General features: G+C 38.0%; 1 protein-coding gene across 1 annotated transcript in view; it reads left to right on the top strand.

The window, feature by feature from the left end:
- Positions 1–6,251: 6,251 nt before the first annotated feature.
- The window catches only part of slc4a10b (solute carrier family 4 member 10b), a 109,076-nt gene continuing 104,028 nt past the window's right edge, over positions 6,252–11,299 (top strand). The window contains exons 1-5 of the mRNA XM_051709489.1: positions 6,252–6,855; positions 7,401–7,555; positions 7,859–7,980; positions 10,710–10,868; positions 10,972–11,033. Of these exons, the coding sequence (XP_051565449.1) occupies positions 6,347–6,855; positions 7,401–7,555; positions 7,859–7,980; positions 10,710–10,868; positions 10,972–11,033 (1,007 nt within the window). The 5' untranslated portion in view covers positions 6,252–6,346. The remainder of the gene's footprint in view (positions 6,856–7,400; positions 7,556–7,858; positions 7,981–10,709; positions 10,869–10,971; positions 11,034–11,299) is intronic.

The raw sequence follows: 11,299 nt of genomic DNA, 5'->3' as shown, positions 1-11,299 counted from the left end.
AATTAGGTGTCCATCTGCAATTAACACCTTTTTAAAACTTGCAGAACTTGTTGCATTTGAAACTCATCATTCACTTGTAAATAATGCATGTAATAATATCTTGGACTGACTTTAGTTAACCAAAAAAAATGAGGGCATAGATAATTGCGAGACCCTTGAAGGAACGTTCCGGGTTCAATACATGTTAAGCTTAATCGACAGCGTTTGTGGCATAATGCTGATTTACCATAAAAAATCATTTCAGCTTGTCACTGGTTTTGTTACAGTGAAGCACTTACAATAGTTACAATACAATAATACAAATACAATAATACAAAATTCTCACAACCCGGAATATTCCTTTAAAAGTTCTTAATTTAGAGTAGACAGGTTGGTCCATGGTAGTAGAAATGTCATTTTTCATTTCAGCATCATTTTTGCATCAATTCAAGAGTGAAAGAAAGCATATTGAGAGGGTCAATGTGTACGCGTTCATGTGCATGCGTGCCCGTCGCAGGTAAATCTGGCTCCTTTACTAGTCTGTGGTAGATATGACGCGGTGAACATCAGTGACACCTGAGCAGGGGACCAAAAAGGACATCAATAATGAGAGGTGTGTGAGTGCGTCTCAAGGGATGACACAGGCCCCGAGTCTGCTGCACAGAGGCTAATAAGGGTTTAAAAGCCACAACTGTCCACACAGCCCATGCCAGCCCACCACCCATCCTTCTTTTCTAAAGAGCTGCCTGATGCTTTGTGACAGGCCTCAGCTGCAACCGCAGGGGATCGCGGCGGTCACTGGTTATGTCAGCATCAAACAATGCAGCCTGCACCTATTAAAGCGAGTCTTGGGGTTGATTAGAAGACATCGCTAAAACAGTGAGAGACACTTTGAATATTCGTTCTCAAATCAACAAAGGAAGACATCATAAGTCAGCTTGACTTCATATGAATTTCAAAAATGGCATCTGGCAAACAACTTATAAATAACTCAAGGGCCATCTTAAATGCATTCCCATGAAATTTTTAGTGACACTGTAATGTAAGCCACTACCTGTCATGAATCGCAAATAACCTTGGCCCTCACTCTCTCAGTCATCTCTCGCTGTGTTTACCCTGATGTCCATCAGTTCGCTGTCTTTCTCTCCTAGATATGCGCAGAAAGCAATCTCTTCTGACTGGGGCAGCCTTCCCTGTCCCCGTATCCGGGCTGGCAATAATTTTGTTGTCGTTTTAGTGTGCGGTGACCACATCATTGATGTGACAGAGCCGGGCATTAGGTAAAGTCCCTCGACTGGTGCTCACTTACAGAAGCTGCCTCGATCTGTTGTTGACGGTGATTAGATTAGACCTGGCTGGCAAACACGCACCTTGGCGACAAGACTTTGCAACAAAGCTTCTTCATTTGGTCCTCGAGCAACCTCTGAAAACTTTAATATGTGTGAGGGAAGGTGTAAGGATATATTTTGTCCTTGGCATTGCCATTGTAGTCATACCGTAGCTTAGTAGAGGTATCATGTTTCAGTCTGACGTTTGGCTTGTTTGTGTAGGCGGTTGTTGGCATTTTGCGACTAGTGAACGCCATGGTGAAGAATAATCTGTGATATGACCCTTGGTAAGCACCTCCAGGCTACAAGCTGTTTTCAGCAGGTAATGCATTATTAGACATTCTTTCAATATCACTGCAGAACTGTTATCGTCACCTTCTGGTCATCAGATTATCAGCAGAAAACTCTGCAGATTTCCACTGAATTGGTACATCTGTCATTCATAAAGATCTATACACATATGCATGTTCATTAATAAAAAAAATTGGCTAATTTGAATATACTTTTAGCTACCATTAAGTGTGTAGTGGTCTCGGCTCAGTCTAACACATTTTAGCACCTCTACGCAGATTTCCCCCCAATATCCATGCAGAAAATGGTGAAAAATTCAGCAGATTCCGTCGGGACCTGATTATCAGATCTGTAATCTTCTGAGGATACTAGAGATACTTTGATTAGGTTTAAGGCCCATTCACGGCAAATCTGAGATGAATTTGCAAGACGAACTGCAAAGCGTTTTTTTCTCAAGCTATATGAAAAGCATATTCACTCCTGAACAAAAGGTGGCGCTTGACAAAAAGCCATTTTATTGCAGTATGATAGGTGGCACGACACACCTTTCTGCTGATGTGACATCCTTTTATCACAGAAGAGGTGGAGAAGAAAACCAAACTGCAACGTACAAGTTTGCAAGAAGTTGTAGGTGCAGAAGATGAACAAGTTGTTGGCGAACCGTTCTACAAAGAAACCCACATGGAGTTCATCAGCCTCAACTAGAACAAGAACAACAGCAGCAGCAGTGGGTTCAACGGCGGTTCCTAGTTCTTTAGTTGCTGGTTAATGTCGGTTTGCTAAGTAATGTTTTTGTGCATTGGTGCTCCCAACACACTGGATGTTGTAGCTGCATCAGCTCGGACATGTGACTTACAGCACTTATTTCATTGGTCGGTCAGTTTTCTTCGCAAACCTTCAGATTTGTCGGTCCTGGTGTGAAAAGCACCCTAGAAATCCATTGTTCCTGTTTAAACAGGGTACATCCGCATCAAAAATTTGGCTTGGTGTGAATAGGCCTTTAGGTTGTATTCCAGTGACGTGAATTCCTTTTGATCCATCGTGTTTTCATACACAAACATTAGGTTTAATTCGTCCTGTAAGCCCATTAGAGACACACATGCATAGCGCAAACACAACAGCTGCTTGTGTAGGTCAGTGCAGCGTGTTTGTACCCACCTGATGATGGAAAAGCTCCCTATCCACACAATGACCCCCCAAGGGACCGACTGGCCTTACCGTTCCTAATCCTAAAGTGCAAAGTACAAAAACAAGTCGGGGGAGAAAAACAAACTCTTCAGGAAGGCGCATGCACGGTTAACTCAACAATAAAGCCTCCGAGCCTCAAAGCCTGGCAGTAGCCTATTAAAGAGGAGGAGAACAAGAGGAAAGGCAAATAATCCGGTAATGAGGAGGAGAAGATGGCTGCTCGCCCTGCTGGTAGGGTGCAGGCAAGCCCGTGCTTGCATGTTCCAGGAGAATAGATTACCGGACCCCATTGCCCTGTTATAATGACCCTTCTCGTTAGCCTCAGAGATTGAAGCCTCTTCATTAGAACTCAGAACAACTCACCTCTGCCTGCATCCCCTTTCCGAGAGACATGAGCTGTTTTGCACCCCTAAACACACGTTTTCTTTGAGCTGTGAATCAGTTGGGATATTTCGAGGTGCATTGAAGCACACTGTCTCAATAAAGTAACCGATATGCAGAACAAGATGATTTCTTTAAGGGAAAAGTTGCTTATATTCTGTTGAAATTGCCTTAAATGTCTTTATGTTTGGTATCCCCAATGATTTAGGTGTAAAAATAATGGTAGTTTCAAAATTAACCTCTTAAACTTTGTGTAATACATTTCTCTGACATAACCAAAACCAATTTGACAGGTATTATTGTGTCACAAAGTAGACACGATGCTTCTGTTTGAGGTCCATATGACCCCGGCAAAAAAATACATTGTGGAAAAATACAGCAAAACAAATCCAAAATCATATAGTCAGTTAGCAGTGTATACTGTACACCAATAATAAAAAAAGGGAAAATGAATTGCTTTTAAACATGCATTTGGAAATAATGTAACACAGTGATTCTTAACTGGTGGGTCATGACCCAAAATTGAGTTGCAGTTCTGTTCTGATAGGGTCACGGACAGCATGGAAAAATGAATGCTTTATGTAAACAATAAACTGCAGTTAACTATATAATCATGCATACTTCATTATGATAGCATAATAAAGAGTCTTATCACCATATAAAAAGGGAAAAGAAGATGCCTCCCATATCCTTTGTTCTTGACGTCAAAGGCTGTGCATCCAATCAAACTCTATTATATTTTGGCACAAATTCATCTGTTACTTGGTGATACTAATACAATATTTGGCTCAGTGTTTGTTCCATGTGTTAGGCTGGTAAATCACACTTGTCGTTTAAGCATTTACAAAATTGTCACTTTTCCTGTTCAGCCTCTGTCATGTTAATAATTTTTTTCATATTGTTGGGCCTGTGGAGTTCATGGGGATATTAATAAACTTAGGACATTTTTGGTTTACTTTTGTAGGGTAAACAATTTTGCTACTGTATTGGGTCACGCAAACCCAGTAGAGTACATTTAATACAACATAGAGGACTTTTGAAATACAGTATGTTATCAATTTGAAATGTTGATTACAATAAGTTCTTATAAGGCATCCTAATACATCAAGTATGTTTTGATGAGACTCATATTTCTCTGAGACTCATCAGAGACTACAACGGTGCTTTCTTAGTTGGTTGTTGCAGTGAGACAGGTGAGATGAACTGATAAGCAGAACCTATTTCAGGATAGTGAGGGGGAGGGCAATGTGACACCTATCAGATGACCGCTGGGATACTGACATACATGTTACCCTCGATCAGAGCACTACTGAGGGGTGATTAGGAGGGGGAAAAACTAACTGTAAGCTGTGAATTATAGCTGTTGAAAAATGCTTTGTACTGTTAATATGCAACTAAAGTAATTTAAAATAATTTTATTAAAATGTATTCTGTAATGCTTTCTTTTCCCCCCTTAAATCCCATACAAATATATATATATATATATATATATATATATATATATATATATATATATATATATATGCATTTATTTATGTGTTTATTATATAGCAATATATGTAAGACACATATACTGTATAATAAACACATAAATAAATGCATATATATGTTTACTGATATAAAAAGTCACACCCTTGCACATATATGCGACAACATATATTTCAAAATACTATAATAGTGGCTGTTTTCATATGATTATTTTTCATATAAACATAAATTTTCCACACCTAATAGTAACATTTGAATATGTACATGTATGCACAAATATATGAACTCTAATCATATACAGAAATATTTATTATGTACACATTTTTCTGTATTAAATAAGATGTGTAGACGTTTTTTTATGAATTGTCAGACATATTTATGTTATGAAACTGGATATTCCAGGACAATTACACGCCCTTATGTGAAGATAGGCATAACTGTCCAGCAGCCAACATGTAGCTAATCCTCTCCAAACAGAAAAATATACCTATTTGAAGAATGCATTGCCATTCAATTGCTGATTCAATTTACATGCCTTTGAGTGTTAATCACATCGTTTACAATTAAATAAACAGCTAAACGACTGTAATTGATCGTGCCTTGTATTGGCAGTAACTACAAGACGCGAATTAAAGCTGTTAAATGCTTTGCTCTCACTTATTTGTAAAAACTGTGATTCTGATCAGACATATGATGGTTTTATGTATTTTAGAATGCCAAGTAATGTCAGATATATTAATTTCCGACACGTGCCAACTGCCAAGTAATATTGACGAAAAAATGGTTGGATTGACGTGCGCGTGAATTTATTCTTTCAGGCATGCACGTTGAACGTCCATCCGCATAAAATATTTATTTGTGCTGGGACCAGTAAACCGATCTTCAAAAAAAAAAAAAAAAAAAAAAAAAATAAAGCCAATAATTTCACGCTATAACGCAAATATTTTAGCGGGCGAGGCGCATTGCATGCATTTTAATAATGAATAATGAATAATGACGTTTTCTCGATAAACAGGTTTTCTTCTCGCATAAATAGATAAATACTATATTTCACATAATGGCCTGTGCGAGGAGGTGAGTTGTAAACACAAACACAAGTATAGCCTACATTAACATGTGCATGTGTTTTGATGCATTCAAATGAAATACAATAGGGCATACAATAGCAAAAAAAAAAAAAAAAACCTTATTTGCACTACTGAAGAAATACACGGGTACCAATTTTCACAGATTATATAGCTATACAAACACGCATGACCACCAGAAGTGAATGCACAGCCTCCTTGATTACGCTAATTAAGTTCTGTCTAATTAAATTACTGTCTCGTGTTAACCAATAGCAAAAGTTGATTCATTAACGATGCAGACCGAAGAATGAAAAGCAAAGCCTTTTCCTGATTGCAGCCTTGTGTCAATTGGCTAATTCGCCGTCTTGCACAAAGTAGCTCGAACCGCAGGAAGGCGTTTTCTCTCGCGCTCGCACATCCGTCGCGTTAATTGCTATTTGTCAACGAGAGATGCAGCTCGAGTGTTGCATCTCGCCAGCTCTCGCGCGCTCCGAGAAGTGTGTGACTGTGGGCAGTGGATACACAAACTTTGAAGGATCTGAGCTCGCCTTGCAGGACTACCCTATTATATCCATCGGTGACAACCTGGAGAGAAGTTCACCTCTGAAAAAAAACTCCACTGGGATGACGAATCCGTCAGAGGCAGACGATTTCTCCGACTCGAAGGACTCATCAGGGGACGTCCAGCGAAGCAAACTCTCTTCTGATCTTGACGGAGTCGCTGACAGTCGTCACAATTTCGATGGATCTGCAGGAGAACGCTATCTCCTGTCTCAGTCCAGTCAAGTTCAGCCGAGTCCCACCACCATGTTTCCCTACCCGAGTCAGCATGGACCGACGCACCCAGCCTTTTCCATCGGAAGCCCGGGTCGCTACATGGCACACCATCCGGTGATAACGAACGGAGCCTACAACAGTCTGTTGAGCAACACTTCTCCTCAAGGCTACCCGACCGCAGGCTACCCGTACGCGCAACAGTACGGACACGCGTATCAAGGGACGGCTTTCTACCAGTTTTCCTCGGCTCAGGCCGGGCTTGTGCCCGGTAAAGCGCAGGTCTACCTCTGCAACAGGGCCCTGTGGCTTAAATTTCACAGACATCAAACAGAGATGATTATTACCAAGCAAGGACGGTAGGTGTTCTGTAATTACAGGTGTAATAACCGGTTCCAAAAGCGTTTCTCAATTGAATGCATTTGGCTAAAATCGATGTTTTCGTTTCGCGCATTTTTCGTTTCCGTATCTAACAAATTAAGGCAAGGAGCCGTGGGCAAATTACGCGGGGCACGGCATCATTTAAAAATAATCAAATAAATAAATACAAAATAAAAATGGCTTGAGCACTTTTTCTGTTCCTTATTCCTTTCTTTCTTTTGCGTTATTCAAGAACAGAGTTTTTATTTTATTTTTCATTAGATTTGATCATTAGAATCATTAACATTTATTTATTCTGTCTACCTTTTTGTGTTACCTTTTTTTTTAATCTGTCGTTATTTATCCAAAACTTCTTTGAAGCATTAGAATTCAAATTATTATTATTTTTTAACATCTTACATTTTTTGCTTTTCCAATTTTGCTTTTAAGTCAATACACGTTATTAAATTATTAGGTTAAAACATTGCAAGCTGTACCACAGTTTTGCGCATTGAAAAATGGTATCTTTTATGTTCCCCTTTAGGCGAATGTTCCCGTTTTTGAGTTTCAATATATCCGGTCTTGACCCGACGGCGCATTACAATATTTTTGTGGACGTGATTCTTGCGGATCCGAATCACTGGCGCTTTCAAGGAGGAAAATGGGTCCCGTGCGGAAAAGCAGACACAAATGTAACAGGTGAGTTTAGGACAAAGTAATAACGATACAGTTTAAGGCCTTTATTATAACATTTATTATTATTATTATTCTTATCAGCATCATAAATGTATAGTAATAATTTTTAATAGCTATAGTAATAACATTTATTGATTCGATCAGTAATAGCAAAAACATTAGTAATAACATTTATTAATTCGAAGATTTATTGATTTATTTGCTATTTAGAGGTATAGAGGCTGTAGAATATAACAATGTTTAGATGAGAATGTCCTCGTTATTTTTATTGTCTTTGTTTAGCACTGAAATGTGATTTCTCAACAGGTAACAGGGTTTACATGCACCCCGATTCGCCAAACACCGGTGCGCACTGGATGCGCCAAGAAATATCATTTGGAAAACTCAAACTAACCAACAACAAAGGAGCGTCTAACAACACAGGACAGGTCAGTTAGACTACAAATCATAGCAATGAAACATTCAAATCTGTGCCATTCAGATTACAGTGGAAATACTAACAACCTTGGTGTGCATTTCTGTGATATGTAGAAAAATTACATTATATTGTGTGTATATTAGGTATTACATTTTCAGTACAATGCAACCCATATTTCATGGTTTTATAATAATTATTATAATAATTACTACTAATAATAATAGCGTGCAATTGCAAGCAGCTCCACAAAACAACTGCATGCAGTTTAATAAGTTTACACTATTGAAATATAAACGGAGTAAAATAACAAGAACACAAATGCAGTAACCACACTGTAAAAAATGCTGGCTTAAAAACAAAAACTGGGTAGCCCAGCCACTGCTTAAATATGGGACAGAACACACCTTGGGCTAAACTAACCCAGCAAGTTGGGTTCATTTTAACACAGCAAATGGGTTATTTATTCAACCCAGCTGCTGGTTCATTTTTACAGGAATGCTGGGTTAATTTGATCTCATAAGTGGGTTATTATTTTCAGATTGTTGTATCCTTAAAAAAATATTGTAAAATAATCCACACCATAAACAAATGTGTAAACATGTTAGCTCCTTTATTATTGGATAAATATAAATACATGCAATAAGTACATTTAAACTATTTTACAAATGTTTTATTAAACAGCATGTAGAACAATAAAGTAACATTTACAATTAATGTTAAATACACTAGGGATTAAAAACAATTAAACACCCATTGTATTATTAAAATGATAGTTCACCCAAAAATGAAAAATCTCTCATTTACTCGCCCTCATCCCAGATGTTTATGACTATCCTCTGCTTATACAACAAATACAATTGTATATGCTCTGTTGGTCCATTATGTGCAAGTGAATAGTGGCCAGAACTTTGAAGCTCCAAAAAGTACATAAGGGCAGCATGAAAGTAATCCATACCACTCCAGTGGTTTAATCCATGTCTTCAAAAGACTTATGATAGATGGGGGTGAAAAACAGATCAACATTAAAGTCCTTTCTTACTCTAAATCACCACTTTCACATCTGAAAGAGAAACTAAACAGGTGCCACGTGTGACTGAAAGTGAAGATTTATGGTAAAAAAAAATAGACAGAAAAAAAGGACTTCAACATTGATCTGTTTCTCATTTTTCCTCACTTTCACCATCATTTAAACATTGGAACCATATGGACTACTTTTATGCTGCATTTATGCGTTGTTTGGAGCTTCAAAGTTTTTGTCACCATTCAGAACAGAGCTGAGATATTCTTCATTTGTGTTCAGCAGAAGAAAGAAAGTCATACACATCTGGGATGGCCTGGGAGTGAGTAAATGATGAGAGAATTCTCATTTTGGGTGATCTATCCCTTTAAATGTTACTTATAATTCTAGAGTCTATTACTAAAAAAAATATTTAGCCTATAAGGAATGAAATCCATCAAATTAAATTAAAATAAGAAGCGTTGTGGGGGAAATAACGCCTTGACATCTCAGTCTGCTGGAGGTACTCCATATTTGTTCCAACTTACAAAAAGACAATTAGAAAGGAAAAGCAAAAAGGTTAAAGAAAGATATCAACCCATTATGTTATTTTTTACACAAGTGTTTGCCTCACTTTGATTCTAATATTCGATGGCTCATAATTATTTATTTATTCATTCATAGTTACTTTATTTTTCCCCCTGACTTTTTCCTACTCTAAACTCAAATATGTTTTAAATGTTTACCGTGCACACCAACGATTTTGATGTGTTGGACAAAGCTCTGCATGACGCTTACCTAGAGCGGTGTGCTGAAGCCCTGAAGCCCGTGACGCGAGTGATGTGAAACGGCCTTCGTAGCAGCGACGCACCGCTCGGGTCCGGTGTAGACAGGGTGATACAGGGTATGAACTAAATTAATCATGAAGGTTATATATTTTGGATTCAAAACGGCAAATTTCGCCGAAAGGAGACGTTTGCATAACTAAAAAAAAAAAAAAATAAATAAAAAAAATAACTAAATAAAATAAAAAAATCAGAAAAGCTAAATAAACCTGTTCAGCGTCAAGTGGGCAATACAGCAAAGCCAAAGCTCACAAAACTAGAGTGACATCTAAAAACAGTTGTTGTCATATGAGCTGTCCAGTTCTGATTATGGAACGGTATCTTTGCATTTTCTGATGTACAGTAATTATATTATAGATTAAAAAAAAATTTAAAATTTAAAATTTAAAATAAAAAAAACATACAAACTGTATTTCACCGAAAGAATCCTCCAATTAGTCTGTGCTGAGAACCGCTCACTGCTGAAGATCCAAAAAAACCCACGTCAGGTAACTCAGCAGCTGAGCTGTTCTGACTGCTGGCCCATCGAGGTGGGAGGAGGGGTGTATAGTTTTAACTGTCAGTAAAAATGACCCACTAACCCAGCGGCCTGGTTACACAAAAACTACCCAACAGAAAGAAAATAACCTAATCAAATGAGCCAACAGGCCCAATCCAGCGTTTGGATTGAAATAAAGAACCCAGCATTTTTTAGAGTGCATATGTTGTTTATTACCCTGTAGAAAAATGTAGTCGCAATATGTTTACTTGAATTAAACCAGTCAATTTAGATGTTAAGACTTGCAATTGCAAAACATTTGTTATTATAGTGTTTAGAATGTTGGTGCATGAAATCGAACGCAAGGAAGCGTGTTAACGTTCTCTGACGGGCTCGTTTATCCGCTTAAATTCCTACAGATGGTGGTCCTGCAGTCGCTGCATAAATACCAGCCTCGACTGCATGTGGTGCAGGTGAACGAGGACGGAACCGAGGACACGAGCCAACCTGGCCGCGTGCAGACCTTCACTTTCCCGGAGACGCAGTTTATCGCGGTCACCGCATATCAAAATACTGACGTAAGAAAACGTTCTAAAATGTAATACAAATATTTTTGAGCTATCAGACAATGTTGAGAAGAGTTTTAATGTATGGGTTATATTCTGACTGTTTCTGTTGCAGATCACACAGCTAAAAATCGACCACAATCCATTTGCAAAAGGATTCCGCGACAATTATGACACGTGAGTCTTTTTCTTGTTGACAGATTTTTCCAGTGCGCATTTCTTTTTTTCGAACTTTATATTTAAAGATCACGGAAGAATAACAATTACTCAAAACATATTCTGATAATATGCCTTCCTATCTATACATTCGTTAGTATATATATATATATATACACGTATATATATTTATTACACAGTGCTGGTTTCTAAAACCAAGTCAAGCCATAACAAAATAAAATTATTTTATTGATGGAATTGTTTTAATTGGCCGATGACCTTTTTGT

The sequence above is a fragment of the Myxocyprinus asiaticus genome, chromosome 10 (genome assembly GCF_019703515.2).
Source record: "Myxocyprinus asiaticus isolate MX2 ecotype Aquarium Trade chromosome 10, UBuf_Myxa_2, whole genome shotgun sequence".
Taxonomy (NCBI): domain Eukaryota; kingdom Metazoa; phylum Chordata; class Actinopteri; order Cypriniformes; family Catostomidae; genus Myxocyprinus; species Myxocyprinus asiaticus.
Note: the sequence above shows the minus strand (reverse complement) of the source record. Positions and strands in the feature narration are given on the sequence as shown.